At 35.8% G+C, this 25,984-nt stretch overlaps 1 protein-coding gene across 6 annotated transcripts in view; it reads left to right on the forward strand.

Annotated features, from left to right (window-relative positions):
- Positions 1–25,984, forward strand: part of LOC148942498 (long-chain-fatty-acid--CoA ligase ACSBG2-like) — a 265,986-nt gene that overhangs the window by 149,377 nt on the left and 90,625 nt on the right. For all 6 annotated transcript variants that reach the window (XM_089101963.1, XM_089101964.1, XM_089101966.1 and 3 more), the window contains 2 exons: positions 9,053–9,248; positions 18,820–18,921. In XM_089101963.1, the coding sequence (XP_088958089.1) occupies positions 9,053–9,248; positions 18,820–18,921 (298 nt within the window). The remainder of the gene's footprint in view (positions 1–9,052; positions 9,249–18,819; positions 18,922–25,984) is intronic.

A 25,984-nucleotide genomic window follows, 5' to 3' on the forward strand; every position in this document is an offset into this window, starting at 1 on the left:
GTATTTTTTCTAACTTTTGTGTGTTTTCGCAACAGAATGGCTCATATTTAAAACACTTACCCTTAGCTAGTTGAAAATGTGTATGAATTCTTCATTTTTAGCCGTTTTGCAGAGGTAATAAAGGAATATTTTGTATTTTTTCTAAATTTTGTGTGTTTTCGCAACAGAATGGCTCATATTTAAAACACTTACCCTTAGCTAGTTGAAAATGTGTATGAATTCTTCATTTTTAGCCGAATGGCAGATGTAATGAAGGATTATTTTGTATTTTTTCTAACTTTTGTGTGTTTTCGCAACAGAATGGCTCATATTTAAAACACTTACCCTTAGCCAGTAGAAAATGTGCATGAATTATTAATTTTCAGCCGTGTTGCAGAGGTAATAAAGGAACATTTTGTATTTTCTCTAACTTTTGTGTTTTCGCAACGGAATGGCTCATATTTAAAACACTTACGCTTAGCTAGTTGAAAATGCGTATGAATTCTTCATTTTTAGCCGTTTTGCAGAGGTAATAAAGGAATATTTTGTATTTTTTCTAACTTTTGTGTGTTTTCGCAACAGAATGGCTCATATTTAAAACACTTACCCTTAGCTAGTTGAAAATGTGTATGAATTCTTCATTTTTAGCCGTTTTTCAGAGGTAATAAAGGAATATTTTGTATTTTTTCTAACCTTTGTGTGTTTTCGCAACAGAATGGCTCATATTTAAAACACTTACCCTTAGCTAGTTGAAAATGTGTATGAATTCTTCATTTTTACCCGTATTGCAGAAGTAATAAAGTATTATTTTGTATTTTTTCTAACTTTTGTGTGTTTTTGCAACAGAATGGCTCATATTGAACAAACCTACCCTTAGCTAGTTGATAATGTGTATGAATTCTTCATTTTTTGCCGTATTGCAGAGGTAATAAAGGAATATTTTGTATTTTGTCTAACTTTTGTGTGTTTTCGCAACAGAATGGCTCATATTTAAAACACTTACCCTTAGCTAGTTGAAAATTTGTATGAATTCTTCATTTTTAGCCGTTTTGCAGAGGTAATAAAGGAATATTTTGTATTTTTTCTAACTTTTGTGTGTTTTCGCAACAGAATGGCTCATATTTAAAACACTTACCCTTAGCTAGTTGAAAATGTGTATGAATTCTTCATTTTTAGCCGTTTTGCAGAGGTAAAAAAGTAACATTTTGCATTTTTTCTAACTTTTGTGTGTTTACGCAATAGAATGGCTCATATTTAAAACACTTACCCTTAGCTAGTTGAAAATATGTATGAACTCTTCATTTTTAGCCGTATTTCATAGGTAATAAAGGCGTGTGTGTATGAGTTTTCGTGTGTTTGTGTGTAAGTTTTGTGTGTGTGTGTGTGTGTGTCAGTTTTTGTGTGCATGTAAGTTTTTGTGTGCATGTAAGTTTTCGTGTGCATGTGTAAGTTTTTGTGTGTGTGTCTGTGTAATTTTTTGTGTGTGTGTAAGTTTTTGTGTGTTTGTGTAAGTTTTCGTGTGTGTGATTTTTTTATTTTTGAGTATGTGTGAGTGTTTGTGATTTTTTTTGCGTTTGTGTGTGTGTTTTTTTTGTGTTCATGTGTAAGTTTTGTGTGTGTGTGTGTGTGTGTTAGTTTGTGTGTGTGTGTAAGTTTGGGTGTGTTTGTGTGTGTTTTGGTGTGTGTGGGTTTAATTTGTGTGTGTGTGTGTGTGTGTTTGTTTGTTTTTGTGTGTGTGTGTGTGTGTTTTTTTTGTTTTGATGTGTTTGTTTTTGTGTGTGTGTGTGTGTGTGTGTGTGTGTGTGTGTGTAAGTTTTTGTGTGTGTGTAAGTTTTGGCGTGTGTGTGTGAGTTTTCTGTGTGTGTGTGTGTGTAAGTTTGTGTGTGTGTGTGTGTGTGTGTGTGTGTGTAAGTTTTTGTGTGCATGTAGTGTTTGTGTGCATGTAAGTTTTCGTGTGCATGTGTAAGTTTTTGTGTGTGTGTGTGTGTGTGTGTTTTGTGTGTGTGTGTGTGTGTGTTGTGCGTGTGTGTGTGTAAGTTTTGGCGTGTGTGTGTTAGTTTTGATGTGTGTGTGTGTAAGTTTTTGCGTGTATGTGTAAGTTTTTGTTCGTGTTTGTAAGTTTTTGTGTGTGTGTAAGTTTTTGTGTGCATGTGAGTTTTTGTGTGAATGTAAGTTTTTGCGTGTGGGTCTAAGTTTTTGTGTGTGTGTGTGTAAGTTTTTGTGTCTCTAAGCTTTTGTGTGTGGATGTAAGTTTTTTGTGTTTGTGTGTAAGTTTGGGTGTGTGTGTGTATGTGTGTGTTTAAGTGTGTGTGTGCATGTTAGTTTTCTTGTGAATGTGTAAGTTTTTGTGTATGTGTGTGTGTGTAATTTTTTGTGTGTGTGTGTGTATGTTTTGGCGTGTGTGTGTAATTTTTATTGTGTGTGTGTGTGTAAGTTTTTGTGTGCATGTAATTTTTGCGTGTGGGTCTCAGTGTTTGTGGGTGTGTGTGTAAGTTTTTGTGTGTCTAAGCTTTTGTGTGTGGATGTAAGTTTTTTGTGTGTGTGTGTAATTTTTTTGTGTGGGTGTAAGTTTTTGTTTGTGTGTAAGTTTTTGTGTGTGTGTGTGTGTGTGTGTAAGTTTTTTTGTGCATGTAAGTTTTCGTGTGTATGTGTAAGTTTTTGTGTGTGTTTGTTGTGTAAGTTTTTTTGTGTGTGTGTAATTTTTGGAGTGTGTGTGTAAGTTTTAGTGTGTGTGTGTGTGTGTGTATGATTTTTTGTGTGTGTTTTAGTTTTTTGGCGTGTTTGTTATTTTTTTTGTTTTTTTATTTTTTTTTGTGTGTGTTTTATGTAGGGTGTGTGTGTCTGTTTTAGTGTGTGTGTGTTTGTGTGTGTTAGTTTGTGTGTTCATGTAAGTTTTCGTGTGTATGTAAGTTTTAGTGTGAATATGTAAGTTTTTGTGTGTGTGTGTGTGTGTATGTTTTTGTGTGTGTGTGTGTGTGTAAGTTTTGGCGTGTGTGTGTAAGTTTTCGTGTGTGTGTGTAAGTTTTCGTGTGTGTGTGTATTTTTGTGTTTGTGTGTGTATGTTTTTGTGTGTGTGTAAGTTTTTGTGTGCATGTATGGGGGCCGGGGGAGGGCCTTTGGGGCCCAGGGAGGGCGTTTGGGGGTCCGGGGACCTTTGGGGGACCGGGGGAGTGCCTTTGGGAGCCCAGTGGACCTTTGGGGACGGGGGAGGACCTTTGGGGGCCGGAGGAGGGCCTTTGGGGGCACAGGGAGGGCCTTTGGGGTACAGGGAGGGCCTTTGGGGGTCCGGGGGGACAGTTGGGGGCCTGGGGGACATTTGGGGACCGGTGAAGGGCCTTTGTGACCCCGTTGGTCCTTTGGGAGCTCGATGGGCCTTTGGGGGGCCCGGGGATGGCCTTTGGGGGTCTGGGTGGGCCTTTGGGGGTGCCGGGGGCCCTTAGGGAGCTTGGGGGGCCTTTGAGGGTCTGAGGAGGGCGTTTGGGGGGCTGGGGCTCTTTGGGAGCCCGGGGAGGCCTTTGAGGACCGGTGGCTTCCTTGGGGGTTGTGGTGGGGGATCGGAACCCTTTGGGGTTGGGGTAGAGGACCTCACAACACTGTTCAAATGGAACTTGTGTATTATAACGACCACAGAGTTTCACCCTCAAATTCTCTTCTAAAACCTTTCCTAAAATCTTCTTTCAAAATGTCTCTAACTGTTTCGCCGAAATAGTTCCATAGCCTGTCTAAAACGGTTTCGCCCAAATAATCCCTAAACGTAATTTCAGCGTGTTCCTTTTGTTTTTGGCATCTCTGCGCTAATGCATTTCAAATTAGTAAGAAACCTGATTCCCGCGCTAAAATAATTCATCGCTAAGATGTTTCTTGGAGAATTGTTTCCATGTCCTTTGGCTATTAATATCCTTTAGAGTTCGACCAAAAGCGTTGTTTCCGAGGCAATGACATTAATGACTTGGATCTATTCCAGGAGAATCGTTTCTATGCGAAAATTTTTAAAGTCTGACAGATGATGTCATTGGTTGATTGATCTGTCAAGAAAGGGGAATTAATTTGTTGTTTCTAAGGGGAATTATTGATTCACGATAGGTGAATTGAGGTCGACAGCACAGGTGTTCCATGGTCGATGTTGTTGTTGTTGTAAGTGCACGCTCTCAGCGAATGTCAAGGTCGATGTTGTTGTTGTTGTTTTTGGCACGCTCTCAGCGAATGTCAAGGTCGATGTTGTTGTTGTTGTTTTTGGAAATTTAGGTCATTGACACACTTTGATTACGCAATCAATTTCTCAGAAATCCATCTCCCCTAGGGACTCTATGCCCATATTAGGACCATAAACCACGTGGTTCGTTCTGTATCAATAGGGGCCATTCTACTAACAAATGCTTTACAACATTGTTCCGCGCAATTAATAACTGTGATTAAACAACAATTCTTGCTGTTGAAGTAGTCTCGATCTTCAGTTACTTGTCTAGCTTACTCTAAGTGCATACTCTTTTGCGAAAAAGTATTGCAAGACAGTTAGTTTGTCATTTCTCGATTCAGTTTAACAATGTATCACCAGGGGCATTACGAGATATAATCTTGAGGGGGGGGGGATTTACAAATTTTACAGACGAGCTGATCATCATCAATGGCCGATATATTAATAAAAATTAAACAAGACGCATTGAAACGGATGGCTTTGAGGGTCCCCAAGTATAAAATCCGAAGTTATCTTGCCCCTTCTACCCTCGAAAAAAAAACTGTCCCCGAGAATTTTCGACTTGGTCATCTAGCCGCCAGAAAAAACAGGGAAGACTTATCAAAACTAGTTCGAATTTTGTTCGAATCACAAATCTTTGAATCACAAAGGCTGTTTAATTAGAATAGATAGATCTTTTGAAAGTATTGAAAAAAAAAACTTTAGCGTAAAGAGCGAGGTATTGACTAAGGGACATTTTCCCTCATTTACGTAATAACTTCTGTTCGTCTTAAGTCTTAACTCCTTACTTCCAGTTGAAAAAACTTGTTTTTTTATTTAATTTCTGATCTTGTTTTTAAATAATCCTAGAAAATCTAACGCACCTTTCATAGAAATGGCCTTTCTCCCAAGGAAACATCCTATATGGAAAGATTCTTCCACGTAACACCCTGCTCCGCCCCCCCCCCACCACCAGAAAAAATCCCTCCTGAGAACGTCTGTATACTTCCCAATAACCAATACTATATGTAAACAATGGGCAAAGTTCATAACTTGCAGCCCTTCCCCCAGGAACTGTGGGGGATTAAGTCATCTTCAAAGACAATTTATTAGATTTTCGACTATGCTGAACAAAATGGTCTCTCAAAATTTTGATTCGGTGACTTTGGGAAAAAATGAGCTTGGGAGGGGGCCAAGTTGCCCTCCAGTTTTTTCGGTCAATTAAAAAGGGCACCAGAGCTTTTAATTTCCGTTCAAATGAGGCATCTCAAGATATTCTAGGACTACTTGATTTATACGATCACCACTGGGGAAAAAAAACAAACAAATAAACACGCATCCGTGATCTTTCTTCTGGCAAAAAATACAAAATTCAACATTTTTGCAGATAGGAGCTTGAAAAATCTACAGTATGGTTTTCTGTTACGCTGAAACTGATGGTTTGATTTTCATTAAGATTCTATCACATTTAGGGGGTGTTTCTCCCTTTTTTCGAAAATAAGGCAATTTTTTTTAGGCTCGTAACTTTTGATAGGCATAATTAAACTTGATGAAGCTTATATATTTGAAATCAGCATAAAAATCCGATTCTTTTGATGTATCTGCTGGTATAAAAATTCCGTATTTTAGAGTTTCGGTTACTATGTAGCCGGGTCGCTCCTTACTTACAGTTCGTTACCACAAACTTTTTGATAACTTAACTAAGAAATCAAGCTCCTGAAGCCGAAATCGTTTGTTTATAGGGCCAAAAAAGGAAATTCTTGTTAAACCATTCATGATAAATTACAACAGAACGCTTTTTGAAATACTGTTGTCAAATTCAAATTTGAACTTACTATGTTCGTTAAAAAGTTTTTTTTCAATTCTAAAAAAAAACATATCCAATGTTTTCTAAAACATCACCAATCGATGCAAACGGAGATATTACCGTGTATTCCAAGCAGGCGCGTACGAACTAAGTCATTTTTGAAGGGTTGATTGAATTTTCGACCAATCAAAAGGAGATAAGATAATTATATAAGCAATATAAGGAATCATAGGGTGAAATATAAGATTTTGAAATTTCGAGGGATTTAAGGGGTACTTGAACTTTGAACTTTGACTTTATTCAATATAAACCCACAAATAAAACACAACTCCAGGGAAAATAAATACCTACCGTCAAGCCATATTCAGGGGAGGAGTGCTGGTTTTGACCCCCCCCCCCCCCGAATTTTTTGGCATATTTTAAAAACGTTATAAGCGTTACAAAATTGCACTTAAAAGTGTTTTTGATATGTTTTTTAATTTTCTTTTGTACCCCCTCCCCCCCGAACAAGATCCTGGATGCACCCTTGCCGACCGTGTTTTGACATTTGACAGTCGAGATACCAAGGGTTTCATGTCACTTACCTGCTATTCATCGTAAGACAATCATCATAATGAGCACGTTGAAGCTTCGACAATAAGATAGCAATATTTGATAAAAATTTAATTTTTCATTCCAGATAAGAGTGAATTAACTGTTGGAACAATAGAAAATTGATTTCATATTAGATTTCTTGTTGCTTTTTTTGGATACAGTTAGCTAGCATCTATTAACTTCTGCACACTCATCATCAGATTGGGAAAATCATTTTTTCCGATTTTTTAAAAATGGAGATAAACGATCAAATGTATGAGAATTAATAAGTATTAAAGCATTAACGCTCATATTTTTCATATTTTACTCTTTATTTATTAAAATTACTTATATTTAACCATTAAAATGCATATTAAACAATTAGTTAATAAACCGTTCATCCGCTGTTAATTCGTATCAAATATGAACGTGTTAATTAATAGGTACTTGTGCATTATGTCTCACCCAGCGGTATACACTGTACAAGGAAACCAGACACGAAACCCGTCAAACGGCTATTTGCAAGAGATAAATGATTGTAAAGCGTGGTTTCTCAATGAGTTTACAATATTTAAACCACCTTTTTTTGGGGTTTAGGGGGGAAAAGGTACCTAGGTTTGACTAGGTTAGGTTAGGCTACGTATTTAATATATGCTATGCTTTGCCCCCCACCTTCCCTCCAAATGTGTAAATATATAGCCCAAATTTGTTTCTAAAGTATTATATGTTCATCCTATTTTATTTTATTATTTGAAAAAAACTATGTTTTCTAAAGAGTTAAAGAGGCTGCGTCACAAGTTCGAACCTTAAAACGTACAGAGATTAGGAGGTGCAGTTGGGGGGCTGCCGCCCCCCAAACCCCCGCTTCCGTATATGAAAGGGGCTGTGCCCTCCTTAACGCCTCGCTCTTTACTCTAAAGTTTTTATTGTTTAAAAAAAAGAGTTGTGAGAAAGTCAAACTTTAGCGTAAAGAGCGAGGCGTTGAGGAGGGCACAGCCCCTTTCATATACGGAAGCGTGGGTTTGAGGGGCAGCAGCCCCCCAACTGCACCACCAAATCCCTGTACGTTTTAAGGTTCGAACTTGTGACTCAGCCTCTTTAAATCTTTAGAAAACGTAGTTTTTTTCAAATAATTTCTGCACGTTTTTGTACAGTTTATTACTTATTATTGCTTGACTAACTGTTAGCTGATCTTTTCAGGAGTTAAAGATGAGGGGCTGCCGCCTTCCAAAACCCCCGCTTTTGAAGATTCTTGTGTTAAGGCTTTTAATTCCTGAATACTCAAATGAAATGCACAGTAAGATTTTCTTTTTTCAACTTTTCTTCGAGCATGCGGGTATACGGCATGTTATCAAAGCAGTGGAGACTTACCTGTAACCTGAAGGCCGACTGTAATATTCTTCTGAAGACGCCTGTTGAGCCAAAGGATTTAATAGATTGGATTTAAAAAATAAACTGAGTTTCTTTTTTAAACTTCAAATTCAGTATATAAAAATTTTCTCTGGCAGGGAATCGAACCCGGATCTTCCGCCTGACAGTCAGGAACAGCGACCATTGTACCAGAGAGACACTTGTAAAATTATTTTAGTCTCTCGTATCTATTTTTGACGCAAGCAAACCCCCACAAAACTTGATATTTGGTTTTTGGAAACTAGGGAAGTAAGGATCGGACTAAGCTGAAATTTTGAGGATAACCTCCCAGGCCCCAGGAAAGCTTATCCTCTAAATTTCAGCCCGATCGGACAACGTTAAAGGGGGGCTGTGGTGGGAAAAATTAACATGGGCTCTTATAGGAAAACGAGGTTTTTCGTAAATGTAAATTCGGGGGATAATTTTTTCGGTCTGAAAATATCAAAAGGCCCTAAAATGTCGAATTCCGCTTCGAATGAGTCCTCATTCACCCGGATCCGTTGCCATCTGTGGCTTGTAGGTGTGGCTAATAAAAAAAAAGAGAACTGAACTTTAAGTGACTATGTTGGTTTTTTGGAAAACAGGGAAGGAGTGATCGGATTGAGCTGAAATTTCGAGGATAAGCTCCCGGGCCCTAAAAATGCTTAACTTCTAAATTTTAGCCCAGTCGGACAACGTTAAAGGGGGGCTGTGGTCGGAGGGTCAAAACTTCCGGCCCACTTTTACCCATGAAGATAAAGTCGGAGGGGGGGTGAAATTTTGCACTTTTCTTAGTTGGAGCTTGGGCTAGAAAATGCGATCACCGCTGTCTCTCTGCGACCGCTAGGACCGGAAATCGCTTAACATTGTGGTGTTAAGCGTTGTGGTGTTGCTTAGTTGTGTTGCTTAGTTGTGGTGTTAACATTGTGGTGCGCCTCTTTAAAGAGGCGCAAGTGTGAATCCTTGATTTTATTAGCATTACCCAAACTTGACTTCTTTCGTGTATAGCGGTGGGTGAGATATAATGCACAAGTACCAATTAAAATTTTCACCGGGAACGTACTCGATACTTACCTGACGCCCATCGTACGACAATCATACGATACGCTTATCATTCTTTTTGTCGATAGTGGTCTGGCAGCTGGAATTTACACAACAAACTCTCCGGAATCTATATTGCATTGTGCAAAAAATTGCAAGGCCAACATTTTCGTCGTTGAAGATAAGAAACAGCTTGCTAAGGTTCTTCAGATCAAAGATCAACTGCCTCATTTAAAGCATATCATCCAGTATTCGGACAATCCGGACACGGAAGTAGTCATATCCGTAAGTATTGCTTCATACGTGTTTTTTAATTAGGTCTTTAATTGTGCGTTCCCAGATGGTGCTTATGTGTATTGAACTTGTCCCCTTCTCCTATCATTTTACTCGTGATTTATTACTTCCTTCTATTGTACTGCTTGTTTTAACTTTCGACACTTTTTTATTTTGTATCCGATTTCATCTGTTTAACAAGTTTCATTGTTATTATCTTATTTTTTTAATATGGATTTTTTTTAATATGGATTTTTCTTAATATGGATTTTTTTTAATATGGATTTTTTTTAATATGGATTTTTTTAATATGGATTTTTTTTTTAATGGATTTTTTTTATATGGATTCTTTTAATATGGATTTTTTTAATATGTTTTTTTTAATATGTCATATGGAAAATTCGTTAAATACCTTAATTTTGGAAACCAACAAACTGTAATAATCAAATATTTGAATAGACGGCAGTATGAAAAGACATTAAATTGCGTAAAGAATAAAAAACTGGTCAGTTCAAAAATATTTGTATATATTTTTAACAAGGGATTACAACAATTCAAAAACTTGAAAAATAAAACCAAAAGTTTGAAGCTTATCAGAAACCGCTGCTAAAAATTGGACTTGCTTAATAATCAAATATCAAACAGTTCGTGGTAACGAACTGTAAGTAAGGAGCGACCCGGCTCAATGGTAACCGTAACTCTAGAAAACGGGTTTTTGATACCAATAGATACATCAAAAGAATCAGATTTCAATGCTGATTTCAAATATATAACTTTCATCAAGTTTAGTGCTACCCATCAAAAGTTACACGCCTGAGAAAATTTGGCTAATTTTCAAAAAAAAGGGGAAAGACCCCTTAAAAAATATAGAACCTTAATGAAAATCCCACCATCATATTCAGCGTATCAGAGAACCCTACTGTAGAGGTTTCAAGCTCCTATCTAAAACAATGTGGAATTTTGCATTTTTTGCCAGAAGAAAGATCACGGATACGTGTTTATTTGTTTTGTTGTTGTTTTTTTTCCCCAGGGGTGATCGTATCGAGCAAGTGCTCCTAGAATATCGTGGGTGGGCTCATTGGAACGGAAATTATAAGTTCTAGTGCCCTTTTTAAGTGACCAAAAAAAATGGAGGGCAACTAGGCCCCCTCCAACGCACATTTTTTTCCCAAAGTCATCCGATCAAAATTTTGAGATAGCCATTTTGTTCAGCATGGTCAAAAATATGATAACTATGTATTTAAGGATGACTTAATTCCCCGAAGTCCTCGGGGGGAGGGCTGAAAATTATGAACTTTACCCAGTGTTAACATATGGTATTGGTTATTGGGAAGCATAAAGACGTTTTCAGGGGGGATTTATCTGGTAGTGGGGGAGGGGGGTGGGTTGGGGGTTATGTGGGAGGATCTTTCCATGAAGGATCTTTCATGGGGGAAGGGACATTGCTATGAAGGGGGCGCCAGATTTCCCAGCATTCTTTAAAAAAAAGACCGGAAATCAAATATAAAAAAAATAAGTTTTTCAACTGAAAGTAAAGAGCAACATCACAACTTAAAACGAACAGAAAATATTACGTATAGGATTGGGTTCACCCCCTAGTCAATACCTTCCTCTTTAAGCCAAAGATGTTTTAGTACTTTCATAAGAGCTATTTATTCTAATTAACGGCCTTTGTGATTAAAGGTCATTTTTAAAGAACAAAATTTGAAATTTAGCTTAAAGAGCAAGGTATTGACTAGGGGGCATATTTTCTAATATGCGTATTAAGAATATATGAATATAGAAGTTCGTTACGTAAGTTAGTTCGTAAGTTACGAATATTTATTGCTAATAAAAACGTTCGTAAATAAAATTAAACAAGTTTCGAGAAAGCCATTTAAAGCCATTGTAATTATTCATGTACGGTGAGCCAAAATCAAAACCTGTATTAATTCAAAAATGTTCAAAAATTAAATAAAAAAAAACAAGTTTTTTTAACTGAAAGGAAGGAACGACGTTAAAACTTAAAACAAACAGAAATTATTACGTATATGAAAGGGGCGGGCCCCTCCGCAGCGCTTCTCTCTTAACTTTAAAGTTTTAATTTCTGACGACTCTATTTTTTAAAAAATAAAAAAATTCAGCGAAACGCGCGCGGCTTTGCGGCGGGCACCCCCCCGTTCATGTACAGAATAATTTCTGTATTGGTATTTCTGTATAGTATTGGTTTTGGTTTATTGGAAAGCCACTTAGCACAAGAAAAGTAAAATTAATATGCAAATTTTGTTTTACTTATTCAGTGACGGTAGGCCAAAATAAAAGCTGCATTAACTAAAAAACGATCAAAAATTAAATAAAAAAGACAAGTTTTTTCAATTGTAAGTAAGGAGCAGCATTAAAACTTTAAACGAACATAAATTATTCCGTATATGAAAGGGGCTGCCTCCTTCTCACCGCCCCGCTCTTTACGCTAAAGTTTCTTATTGTTTTAAAAAGTAGAGTTGTGAGAAAGTCAAACTTTAACGTAAAGAGTGAGGCGTTGAGGAGGGGACAGCCCCTTTCATATACAGAATAATTTCTGTTAGTTTTAAGTTTTAATGTCGCTCCTTACTTTCAGTTGAAAAAAACTGTTTTTTTTATTTAATCTTTGAAAAGACACAATATGAAAAGACATTAAATTGCGTAAAGAGCAAAAAACTGGTAATTGCACAAATATTTGTATGTATTTTGACCAGGGATTACAACTATTCAAAGATATTTCATTATTACAGCTCCTAACAATTTCTAACAACGATTTCTAACAACGATTTCTACTAAGCTTCAAAATTTTGGTCTTGTTTATTAAGGTTTTTGAATTGTTATAATCCCTTGTTAACATATATACAAATATTTTTGCAATTACCAGTTTTTTTGCTCTTTACAAAATAAAATTTCTTTTCATATTGCAATCTATTCAAAGATATTTGATATATGCGTGCAATCGACACGCGGCAAGCTTCTATGTATGGATTCTTTATACGCATTCTCATTGTCGTCTTCTAACCACAGACAATTTGTTGTCTTTTCATACTCCAGTTTTTTCAAAGATAGTTGATCATTAAAGCAAGTTTAGTTTGTAACAACAATTTCTACTAAGCTTCAAATTTTTGGTTTTATTTATTAAGATTCTTGAATTGTTGCAATGCCTTGTTAAAATATATACAAATATTTTTGCAATTACCCGTTTTTTGCTCTTTCCGTAATTCAATGTCTTTTCATACTGAGTCTATTCAAAAGTATTTGATTGTTACAGCAAGTCCGATTTCTTACACCGATTTCTACTAGCCTTCAAACTTTTGGTTTTCTTTTTTAAGGTTTTTGAATTGTTATAATCCCATGTTAAAATACTTACAAATATTTTTGCAATTACCAATTTTTTGTTCTTTAGGCAATTTAATGTCTTTTCACACAGAATCTATTCAAAAATATTGGATTATTACAGCAAGTTCGATTTCTAACAACGATTTCTACTACACTTCAAACTTTCGGTTTTCTTTTTTAAGGTTTTAGAATTGTCGTAATCCCTTGTCAAAATATATACAAATATTTTTGCACAATTTTCCCACATAAGTGTGACAAGGGTAAAAACGTCATTGCAATATTGATGTATATAAAAATAACGTCACTCACATAAAAAAAAAAATTCCAGAAATTAAGGCTCTTAACAATTTTCTCAAATTTCTGACTTATTTAAATCGTTTTTTAGGCCAGAATATACCAGGACGACAATTTTCCCGAAAACAACGATTTCTACTAAGCATCAGACTTTTGGTTTTCATTTTTAAGGTTTTTGAATTGAATAGACTGCTGCATGAAAAAACATTTAATCGCGTATAGAGCAAAAAAAACTTGTAATTGCAAAAATATTTGTATATAGTTTAACAAAGAATTACAACAATTCAAAAAATCTTGAAAAATAAAACCAAAAGTTTGAAGCTTAGTAGAAATCGTTGCTAGAAATCGGACATGCTGTAATAATCAAATATTTTTTTTTTCAAATATCTTTGAAAAGAAATATTAATCAAATATGTTTGAATAGACTTGCTTTAATAATCAAATATCTTTGAAAACACACATTATTAAAAGACATTAAATTGCGTAAAGAGAAAAAACTGGTAATTGCAAAAATATTTTTCATATATTTTAACAAGGGATAACAACAATTCAGAAACCTTAAAAAAGAAAACCAAAAGTTTGGAGCTTAATAGACATCCTTGCTAGAAATTGGATTTTCTTTAATAATCAAATATCTTTGAAAAGCCAGCAGTATGAAAAGACAACATACTGTCCGTGGTTAGAAGACAAGCGACAATGGAAATCCATATATAGAAGCCTGCCGCATACCGAGTGCCTGGGTCCAGCAGCGAAGCTGCCGGGCTCTCGGTACTTTATATATATATATATATATATATATATATATATATATATATATATATATATATATATATATATATGTGTATATATAACCTTTTTATACCTGGGACCCTGTCTATTCGTTCCTGTAGATGTAAGTAAAATTCATCTCAGTCACTATTATATCCATCATTCGCTTGTACAGGAACATATACTACTATGGCTGATACTCTGCACTTTTTAGTCATAAAATGGGCAACTAGCATTCTGTTATTAATGCATTCCCAACCTAAATAAGACTGAGCAGCTTCCTTATTAATCATGGGCCCTAATCCCCGCCTATGTACCCCATTCTTCGTGCCTGAGAAAATTAATTCTATATCACACAATTTCATGTTTCCTTTCTCTGGGATTTGAGTTTCAGAAACTCCTAAACGGTCCAGTTAAAATCCCGATTTCGTTGGTCAAATGTCAATACAACAGTTGTTTCTTAACATTGCAAACATTCAAAGCTACAACTTTCATGTTATTTGTATTTTCAAAACGATTAAGACCTTTTGAATAGCAATAAGTCCCAAACCGGTACAGGATGGTATAAATCCATCTTCGCAAGAATGTACAGCTAACATATACAAAAAATAGAGTTTTTCTATTGAATAGATGTTTTTTCTTCAGATTTCTTCTTCTGTATGTAGACGATCATCATCTACAACAGCTAAAGGAGACGGGTCCGTCAGATTTAAACTGTAGGCTATTCGTTTTGAATTGAACAAGCCACGGCCCATTGTAAATAAAATCTAAAAAAACAATATTTTAACAAAAAAAATGTTATGTGCAAAAAATTGCGATCTGTAGCTGATTTAGGAATGGTAACTATTGTCTTGATTATTCTTAATCAAACAGTTCGTGGTAACGAACTGTAAGTACAGAGGCGACCCGACTCAATAGTAACCGAAACTCTAAAACACGGAATTTTGATACCAATAGATACATCAAAAGAGCCGGATTTTTATGCTGATTTTAAATATATAAGTTTCATCAAGTTTAGTCTTACCTATCAAAAGTTACGAGCCTGAGAAAAGTTGCCTTATATTCGAAAAAAGGGAGAAACACCCCCTAAAAGTTATAGATTGATAATCTATGGAAAGTCAAAGAAGTATTGATGACAATCACACCATCAGATTCAGCGTATCAGAGAACCTCACTGTAGAGGTTTCAAGCTCCCATCTGCAAAAATGTGGAATTTTGAATTTTTCGCCAGAAGAAAGATCACGGATGCGTGTTTATTTGGTTTTTTTCCTCCAGGGGTGATCGATCAAGCAATTGCTCAAGGCAATGGACTGTAACTTTCCTGTATATGGCTTTCGGCCAAGGTGGTTCCAATGGTGTTCTTTGTGTTTCGATCTGACACCCTTTTTAGGGGGTTTCGAGCTAAATTTTTGTTACTATGGGACGTGTTCGTCTTTTACTAGGTTGCAGCTTCCGCTGCAACCACAAAATGTTATTTCAAAAATAAATTTATGAGAATTCCAAAAATAGTCTAAAACCCCCTAAGCAGTGGCGTCGGATCGATACAAAAATTGCACCATTGGAATCACCACTGCTGAAAACTTAATATAGGAGACTTAAGGTCCCCTTGCTTGAAAAACAAGGAAAATCACTTTGTACATAGAGAGCGCTGATGTATCCCCCTTTTTTTCCTCCACTTCTAGCGGGCCAGTGTTACATCATAGGGTTGTTTAAGGACTCATTTTAAAGTAAATTGCTCCACTTGTTCTGTAAGTACCGAAACAAGTACCAAACAGATTTCTTAGAGAGTTGTTTAAGGAATCATTTTAATGAAAATTGCTACATCTACCAAAAAATACTGTTAGAAATAAAATCTATTTTTTTACAAAAACCGAATCTTCATATCCAAGATGAGCAATGACGTCATTGTCGTAGGTTACAACCATAAATGACATTATTTTAAAATCCTTTACTAGGTTTCAGCTGCCGCTGCAACCACGACCATATAATGTGTATTTTAACGTGGCAAAAATGTCAATAGTGTCACGAAGGTTATATGACAGGCAGAAAGCGCCATGCATAAAAGGTGCCATTGAAATTACTAACAAGTAATCGGTGTTGCAAATAGTCGCAATTGCAAGTAGTCGCAGAAGCATTCGCAAGTATTCGTGGCTTTGATACTAAGCAGTAACAGTTGCAAGTCACAAGTAGTCGCGAAAAATAGTTTTTAAAATATAATCAATTTTTTAAGAAAAACTGCATTTTTCTATAGCACTGTAGTAGCAAATGTTACTAACGTCATTTTGTATAGGAAGATCAAAATAGTATTTTTAACCTTATAAAAAGCATGTAGATATATTTATGTAAAATGCAGTAATTTTGGGGAGGTTTTAACAATATATCTTATTTGTCAACTAAAACAGAGTAATTCCTGAAAATTTTAAATAAAATAATTTTATTTTATCTCTCAGTTCAAAGTTATAATTTTCTTCAGGAAGCAAACTTTTTTTGTCTTAACTCCTAAAGTGCGTATCTCTATAACGTTGTGCTTAAGCTCAAAGGAATTTCCATAGAAAAAAGTTCAATGTGTTTTTATTTTAGTTTTCAGTTCAGAATTACTAAAGTTATTATGTAAATTGCAAAAATATTTATGTTGCCTGAGCAATAATTTTAATTTTTTAACTCAAACTAAAAAAATTCCTGACAATTTAAAAACTAGTTTGTTTTTTTGTTCGATTTACTGAACTTGATACGTGAATGTAACTAGGAATAATAAATGTCAATAATGCAAAATGATATGGGGCTCCTTATTATATGTATTTGCCACTTACGGCCTGTCAAAATTTGGTGTAGACATGTTTGCCAAAATTAACGCCATGACAGATCCCTCAAAAAACTTGATCCAAAACCTTTTAAGCGAAATAAAAAAGCGTGACGAGTCTCCAGCATCTTTGAACAATGAAAACTTAAGCAAAAAAAATCGGCAAAGTCAAGATAAGGAAAGTAAAAATGAAGGTAGAACTCCAAAGGGAAATCCAGGAAGGAATAGAAAGAACAAAAAGTCAAGTCCTGAGTCAAATTCAGAAGATTCTGAGCTGGAGAGATTTGAAAGAAAGTTGGATTTAATGCAGCATGGACGCAAAAATAAAAATTCAAAGAAAGAACGGGGAGGGCAGTACCTGTTGGATCTTCTGGAGGCAACAACCATCTCTGAAGTTTGAAGCATAGTGTGAAGTTAGAAAGCAATTCTTACTACATAATATGCAGAATAATTGTACCTAACACACACATTAGGCATGCAGACCCGCTATACTTTACTCCCCCCCCCCCATAATGTGCAAATATATAGCCCAAATTTTTTTCTAAAGTGTTATATTTTTATCTTACTTTGGCACATTTCGTTAGGATTGAGTGTCAGACAAACATATTAGAAGAACATTAGGTAGGGCGTATATTATTGCTCTCTTTGCTAAGGAGCCTCATATCATTACTTGTATTATTGATACTTAATTATTTCTTGCTATAATCACGCGTCGTCTTCATTAAATCGAACAAAAAATAAAACTAATTTTAAAATATTCAGGTATTTTTTTAGTTTGAATTAAAAACTTAAAATTATTGCTCAGGCAACATAAATATTTTTGCAGTTTACATAATAATTTTAGCAATTCTGACCTGAAAACTAAAATAATAAAAAAATTGATTTTTTTCTATGGAAATTTAGCACAACGTTATACAGATACGCACTTTACGGTTTAAGCCAAAAACAGTTTAGTTCCATGGAAAAATTATAACTTTGAACTGGAAATGAAATAAAATTATTTTATTTAAAATTTTCAGGAATGACTTTAGTTTCAGTTGACAAATAAGGTTTTTTTGACCCCCCCCCCCCCCCAAAAAAAAACTCTACTTTACATAACTATACATGCTTTTTATATAACGTTAAAAATACTATTTCGATCTTCCTATGCAAGATGGTGCTGATAACATTTGCTACTACAATGTTATAGAAAAATGCAGTTTTTCGTAAAAAACTGATTCTATTTTAAAAACTATTTTTTGTTACATACAAAAAGCACTAGATGTAGAAATTTCCTTTAAAATGAACCATTAAACAGCTCTATTTGATTTTCCGGTTCCCCGCTAGCCGAGGAGGAAAAAAACGGAAAAAAGATGCCGTCGATGTTAAATATTGTGGCTAACGCCACGTTTCTTGTTTTTCAAGCCAATGAATATTCCTCGTCATTCAAGCCAAGAGACAGTAAGTTTCCTATATTGGTGTATTGGACAAGGCGGTTCTAATAGTGTACTTATATTTTTGATATGCCTCTAGCTTTAGGAGCTATAGGCTATTTTATTTTTTACTATGAAGCACGATCGTCTTTTACTAGGTTGCTAGCTACCACGGCAACCCGTACCCCATCAGCAAAAATCAGCAAAAAATGTAGAAAAATGACTTTCCTTGTTTTTAAAGCTAATGCCATTTCTTGTAAGTTTCATGTATGGAGTTTTCGGTCAAGGTAATTCTAATGATGTACTTTGTGTTTCGATCTTATACCATTTTTAGGGGGGTTTTTCTCTTTTGTTTGGTTACTATGGGCCGTGTTTGTCTTTGACTAGGCTGCAGCTTTCGCTGTAAACGCGATGCGGCCATTGCTGTAACCAGGATGTAGCAATCGTTGCAACCAGGATGCAGTCATCGTTGCAATCAGGATGCGGCTTTCGCTGCAACCAAGATTGCAGCATCTTATTAAAGATAAGCCACCTGTCAAAACAAAAATCAAATTTGTTTTCAAAACAAACTTTTTTCAAACAACATTAAGATATATCGAAATCATAGTTACTATTCCTGGATCAGCATTTGATTGTAATTTTTTCCTCACTTGATAGCAGTGGCGGATCCAGGATTTTTTTAGGGGGGCGCAAAATAGGTTGATCCAATAAACTTGCGTTAGGAGCAAGTTTAATTAACTCAAACTTGCGTTAAGTAGGTAAATTACGCTTTAGATTACGTTAGGGGGGCACGTGTGCGTATTTTGCTTTTTTTTTACGTTTCTTCATCAAGTTGCCCATCCTCCTCTCTCCAAACTGAATTTGCAATTACATTCAAAATTATTTTTTCCTATCATGCTTTTTTTGGTATTTAACCTTAATTTGTAGCCTTTTCTCCAATTTTTTGTGCTTTTAATGCTTTATTTTTTAGTGGTCGCAGTTAACTAATCTTGGTAATTCTTGTTCTGATTCTGAACTCGATGATCGCCTCAAGAGAATAGCTGTCAACCAGTGTTGTACGATGATCTACACTGTAAGTATATACTAATAAATTTATACCAATTTATCACATCGACTTTAGGGTATTTTACCAACCAACTTCCTTGACTCAAGTCTCACACAACTATGCGATTTTGGTGGTTGTTAATTTCAAATCTACAATTTTATTATTAACTTAAAAAAATTTGATAGACTGTTTTAACGAATTGTTAATAAATAATGTCTTTCGATTTACCCTGCTACTTAAACGCGAATATATTCTATACAAGTCCCACCAGGCCTTGTGCTCCTAAGACGTTTTAGACGTTTAGACGTTTAGGTTTATCGGAGAAAGTTTTTATTTTTCGCTTGTCAGTAAATATTTGTTCACTAAATTTTCCAAAAATTTAGCTGGTGTTTTCTTTTTTCTCTGGAATATCCCCCCTCCTTGCTGAGAATTCCGCTCATCTGGAAAACTGACACTCAACAGAGAAATTGTCTAATAATAGTTTTAGATATTCGTATGAACGCCGTTTGAACGTTTAAGTGGCGCTTAACAGAGAAATTGTCTAAGTATAGTTTTTGGTATTTCTTTGAATGACTTTTTAAACGTTTGAACGGAACTCAACAGAGAAATTGTCTTAGTATAGTTTTAGGTATTACTTTGAACGACTATTTAAACGTTTAAACGGCACTCAGCAGAGAAATTGTCTAAGCATAGTTTTAGGTAGAGGTTTGAGCCACCGTTTGAACATTAGAATGACGCTCAACAGAGTAACTGTCTCAGCATAGCTTTAGGTGTTCATTTGAACGATCGGTTGAACGTTTGAACGACGCTCAACAGAGACAATAGAGAAATTGTCTAAGCATAGTTTTAGGTAGTGGTTTGAGCAACCGTTCGAACGTTTGAACGATGCTCAACAGAGTAAATGTTTAAGCATAGCTTTAGGTGTTCATTCGAACGACCGGTTGAACGTTTGAACGACGCTAACAGGGACAACAGAGAAATTGTCTAAGCATAGTTTTAGGTAGTGGTTTGAGCAACCGTTTGAACGTTAGAACGATGCTCAACAGAGTAAATGTTTAAGCATAGCTTTAGGTACTCATTGGAACGACTGGTTGAAGGCTTGAACGACGCTCAACAGAGACAACAGAGAAATTGTCTAAGCATAGTTTTAGGTAGTGGTTTGAGCAACCGTTCGAACGTTTGAACGATGCTCAACAGAGCAAATGTTTAAGCATAGCTTTAGGTGCTCATTGGAACGACTGGTTGAAGGCTTGAACGACGCTCAACAGAGACAACAGAGAAATTGTCTAAGCATAGTTTTAGGTAGTGGTTTGAGCAACCGTTCGAACGTTTGAACGATGCTCAACAGAGCAAATGTTTAAGCATAGCTTTAGGTGTTCATTCGAACGACCGGTTGAACGTTTGAACGACGCTCAACAGAGGCAACAGAGAAATTGTCTAAGCATAGTTTTAGGTAGTAGTTTGAGCAACCGTTTGAACGTTAGAACGATGCTCAACAGAGTAAATGTTTAAGCATAGCTTTAGGTGTTCATTCGAACGACCGGTTGAACGTTTGAACGACGCTAACAGAGACAACAGAAAAATTGTATAAACATAGTTTAAGGTAGTGGTTTGAGCAACCGTTGGAAAGTTAGGACGACGCTCAACAGAGTAACTGTTTAAGCATAACTTTAGGTGTTCATTCGAACGACCGGTTGAACGTTTGAACGACGCTCAACAGAGACAACAGAGAAATTGTCTAAGCATAGTTTTAGGTATTCGTTTGAACGACCGTTTGAGCGATTGAACGACGCTCAACAGATAAATTGCCTAAGTATAGTCTTTGATATTTATTTGAACAACCGGTTGAACGTTAGAACGATGTGAAACAGAGAAATTGCCTTGCATAGTTAGCAAAACCCTGAAAAAAATAATTATATTGAAATAATATGCTATTTATACTTTTCCATTGTGTAACTCTTATTACGTCTGGGGTTTTACGCCAAAGGTATAAGCATTAGAATACGTACATAGTCTTAGAAAAGAAGGAGGTGCCTTTAAAAAGAATTCAACTTAGTGAATCCTTGGATGACTCCGGGACTCCTTAAAAGTTGGAGGAAGAAAAATAATCTTTGGAAGGCTTACAGGGTCTCTAAGCCATCTTCGTGGAGTATTTTCGAAAATGAATCTGATTTAGATTCTTTGTTTAATTCTTTTTATGATTCTTTGAAAGAAGTTACCTTGGATACATGTGTTGTACCCCAGTCGAATCCGGCATCGAAAAGAACAACCTCTTTGAATCCTTGGATGACTCCGGGACTCCTTAAAAGTTGGAGGAAGAAAAATAATCTTTGGAAGGCTTACAGGTTCTTTAAGCCATCTTCGTGGAGTATTTTCTAAAATGAATCTGATATTGATTCTTTGTTTAATTCTTTTTATGATTCTTTGGAAGAAGTTACCTTGGATACATGTGTTGCGCCCCAGTGGAATCCGGCATCGAAAAGAACAACCCCTTTGAATCTTGGATGACTACGGGACTCCTTAAAAGTTGAAGGAAGAAAAATAATCTTTGGAAGGCTTACAGGTTCTCTAAGCCATCTTCGTGGAGTATTTCCGAAAATTAATCTGATTTAGATTCTTTGTTTAATTCTTTTTATGATTCTTTGAAAGAAGTTACCTTGGATTCATGTGTTGCACCCCATTCGAATCCGGCATCGAAAAGAACAACCCCTTTGAATCCTTGGATGACTCCGGGACTCCTTAAAAGTTGGAGGAAGAAAAATAACCTTTGGAAGGCTTACAGGTTCTCTAAGCCATCTTCGTGGAGTATTTCCGAAAATTAATCTGATTTAGATTCTTTGTTTAATTATTTTTATGATTCTTTGAAAGAAGTTACCTTGGATTCATGTGTTGCACCCCATTCGAATCCGGCATCGAAAAGAACAACCTCTTTGAATCCTTGGATGACTCTGGGACTCCTTAAAAGTTGGAGGAAGAAAAATAACCTTTGGAAGGCTTACAGGTTCTCTAAGCCATCTTCGTGGAGTATTTTCGAAAATGAATCTGATTTAGATTCTTTGTTTAATTCTTTTTATGATTCTTTGAAAGAAGTTACCTTGGATACATGTGTTGCGCCCCAGTCGAATCCGGCATCAAAAAGAGCAACTTCTTTGAATCTTGGAAGACTATAGAACTCCTTAGATATTTAAGGAAAAAAAATAGTTTTTGGACGATGTATAGGCTCTCTAAACCATTTTATCGTGGCTCTCGAATTCAAAATTTCAAAGTTTGTAGACGAGTTTATTATTCTTGTTGCCGAGAGACTAACCTGGTATTTTATTACAAAAAATTATCTGCGTGTGATAAAGACATTAGGAAGACATGGCAAGTAATCTGTTCTGTTATCAGGCCATCTCCTCTGCCTCCTTCTGTACCTTCAAGTATTGTGGTGGACGGCGAAAATTTAGAGGGTGAGCTAAAAGTTCAAGATGCGTTTACTTCCTATTTTGCTAATATTGGCAAGGCTACAGCCTCTTCTGTTAGTCCTTCTTCTTCTTTACCTGAATTTAGGTCTTACCTTGGACCGCCTTGTCCTAAATAAATGTCATTGGAACCTGCCTCTGAAGCTGAAATAGCCAGAATTGTCAATGGTTTGAGGGGGTCTTCATCTTCTGGCCCAGACCGTATTCCGACTAAGGTGGTAAAATTCATTCTTCCTGTCATCATTTCTGCCCTCAAGAGACTTATCAATCTTCCCTTAGAAAATGATGTTTTCCCAGGTGCTTTAAAGCACGCTCCCGTAATCATTATTTTCAAAGCTGGATCAAGAAATGATCCTTCAAATTGTCGTCCCATATCCCTTTTATCAGTTTTTAGTAAAATATTTGAAAAAGCTATGCTTTCTCGACTTCTTAATTTTCTTAATTCTAGACACTTTTTTCATGATTTTAGGGCGAAGCACTCAACTGAGCATGCATGTGCAACTCTTTTGAATTATTTACATTCAGTTCTTGACTCTGGTCTGATACCTGCTGCTCTGTTTCTCGATGCGCGAAAGGCATTCGACTCGTTAACACACAAGATTCTTCTTTGGAATCTGTCCCATAATGGTATAAGAGGGAATGCTTATTCTTGGTTTCTATCATATTTATCTGGTCGAGTCATTTCGGTTGATCCTCACTTTTCTAGCCCTTCTGGAATAGAGTTTGGCGTTCCACAAGGATCTGTTATTGGGCCGATACTCTTTTTAATCTACGTCAATGACCTTATTAATGCGGTTCAAAATTTAAAACTTACCATTTGCTCTCGTCTTTGTCAAACAGCATCCGTCACTAATTGTAACAGGAGTTCGTCCTTACCGGATGCACTTATTGCTTTTGCTGATGACAGTACTCCTGGTACAGCTAGTTGAACTGAGTCGGATTTTCGTTCAAAGATAAATGCCCTTCTTGAAAGAGCTATCAAATGGTTTGATGTAAATTATCTTGCCTTAAATATTGGGAAGTCATTTTTTCTCATTTTCTCCAGAGTTTCAAAGGCTTGCCCAGACTTAAATGAGATACACGTATCAAGAGGTTCTCTAAGTAGACCTAAGGATCGTTACGTTCGATTCCTAGACATCTTGCTTGACGAAAATCTTTCCTTCCGGCATCATATTGACCTGATTAAAATGAAAGTCTCCAGGAGTCTTGGAATCCTTAGAAAGCTCAAACACATATTTCCAGGGTCGATTCTTAGAATCTCGTTCTACAGCCTAGTTCAGTCTTATGTTTCATATTGTTCTTTTATTTGGATTTCAACTTTTCCCTTGTCTCTGATGCCACTTTCAGAACTTTATGATAAAGCAAGGACTCTTATTAAGGAAACTAACCGATCTTCACTTAAACCCTTGCTTGATTTGAAATCTCTCTATTTTCTTTCTTGTTCTTCTTTCGTTTTTTACAGTTGCATGGCCATCTCCCTGCTGCCCTATGTAATAATATATATTTTGTTTCTGATCAATCGACTTATCATCTCCGCACTTCCAACAATTTACAGATTCTTCATACTCCATCAGTGAGGTCTGAATTCAACCTTCTGACAGCTTGCAACAGGATTTGGAACACGCTCCCTGTGTCTGCACGAAGCTGCTACTCGTTTTGTATGTTAAAAAATCATGTTAGGGATTTTCTAGCAAGTAATTAAGTTTTTTTTTTTTTTTTTTTTTTTTTTTTTTTTTCTTGTGTTAAGTCAAACAGTTCGTGGTAACGAACTGTAAGTAAGGAGCGACCCAGCTCAATGGTAACCGAAAGTCTAAAAACGGAATTTTGATACCACTAGATATATCGAAACAATCGGATTTTAATGCTGATTTTAAATATATAAGTTTCATCAATTTTAGTCTAAAAAGTTACGCGCCTGAGAAAATTTGGCTGATTTTCGAAAAAAGTGGGAAAAAAGACCCCCTAAAAGTTATAGAACCTTAATGAAAATCACACCATCATATTCAGCGTATAAGAGAACCCTATTGTAGAGGTTTCAAGCACCTATCTACAAAAATGTGGAATTTTGCATTTTTTGCCAGAAGAAAGATCACAGATGCGTCTTTATTTGTTTTTTTTTCCAGGGGTGATCGTATCGACCCAGTGGTCCTAGAATATCGTCGGAGGGCTCATTGGAACAGAAATTAAAAGTTCTAGTGCCCTTTTTCAGTGACCCAAAAAAATGGAGGGCAACTAGGCCCCCTCCCGCGCTCATTTTTTCCCAAGGCCACCCGATCAAAATTTTGAGATAGCCATTTTGTTCAGCATGGTCAAAAATATAATAACTATGTCTTTTTGGATGACTTAATCCCCCAACGTCCCCGGGGGGAGGGCTGAAAGTTATGAACTTTACCCAATGTTTACATTTAGTTTTGGTTATTGGGAAGTATACAGACGTTTTCAGGGGGGATTTTTCCTGGTCGGTGGGGGGGGGTAGTTGTATGGGAGGATCTTTCCATGAAGGAAGTTTTCATCGGGGAAGGGACATTGCTATGAAGGGGGCGCCAGAAGATCAGAAATTAAATAAAAAAAAATTTTTTCAACTGAAAGTAATGAGCAACATCAAAACGTAAAACGAACAGAAAATATTACGTATATGATTGAGTTCACCCCCTAGTCAATACCTCGCTCTTTAAGCCAAAGATTTTTTAGTACTTTCGTAAGAGCTATTTATTCTAATTAATGGTCCTTGTGATTAAGGGGTCATTTTTAAAGAATTGGAACAAAATACGAACTTTAGCTTTAAGAGCAAGGTATTGACTAAGGGGCCAACCCCCTAATTTACGTATTAAAAATCTATGAATATAGAAGTTCGTTACGTAAGTTAATTCGTAAGTCACGTATATTTATTACTAATAAAATCGTTCGTAAATAAAATTAAATAAGTTTCGAGGAAGCCATTTAACCAAATAAAATTAAAATTAATATGCAAATTTTGTTTTAATTATTCATATTCGGTGAGACAATATCAAAACCTGCATTAATTCAAAAACGTTCAAAAATTAAATAAAAAAAACAAGTTTTTTTAACTGAAAGTAAGTAACGACGTTAAAACTTAAAACGAACAGAAATTATTCCGTATATGAAAGGGGCTGTCCCCTCCTCAACGCCTCGCTCTTTACGCTAAAGCTTTTTATTGTTTAAAAAAATAGAGTTGGGAGAAAGACAAACTTTAGCGTAAAGACCGAGGCGTTGAGGAGGGGACAGCCCCTTTCACATACGGAATAATTCTGTTCGTTTTAAGTTTTAACGTCGTTCCTTACTTTCAGTTAAAAAAACTAGTTTTTTTTTATTTAATCTCTTAAATATGTGAATGTATGATGTTGAAAATGTATTTGTGTTTTAATTTTTTGTTTCATTTTTGTTTCTCCCCTGTTTTTTTCCTGGCCATAGAGCCATACGGGGGAGTTTTTATTGAAGGGTATTTTGTTGAGTTTATTGATTGAAAAAAATTGATTGATTGATTGAAAATTCTTCTTCCAAATTTGGTGTGCCTAAGAACCCTACAACCAAAATTTTAGCTCCTTAATAATAATTTTTTCAAATTATATTCGCTATCTTTGAAAGCCCCACTCAAGAAATATAATTAT

This window comes from Artemia sp. Qi Xiang Cuo, chromosome 16 (assembly GCF_049724085.1).
Source record: "Artemia sp. Qi Xiang Cuo chromosome 16, ASM4972408v1, whole genome shotgun sequence".
NCBI lineage: Eukaryota > Metazoa > Arthropoda > Branchiopoda > Anostraca > Artemiidae > Artemia > Artemia sp. Qi Xiang Cuo.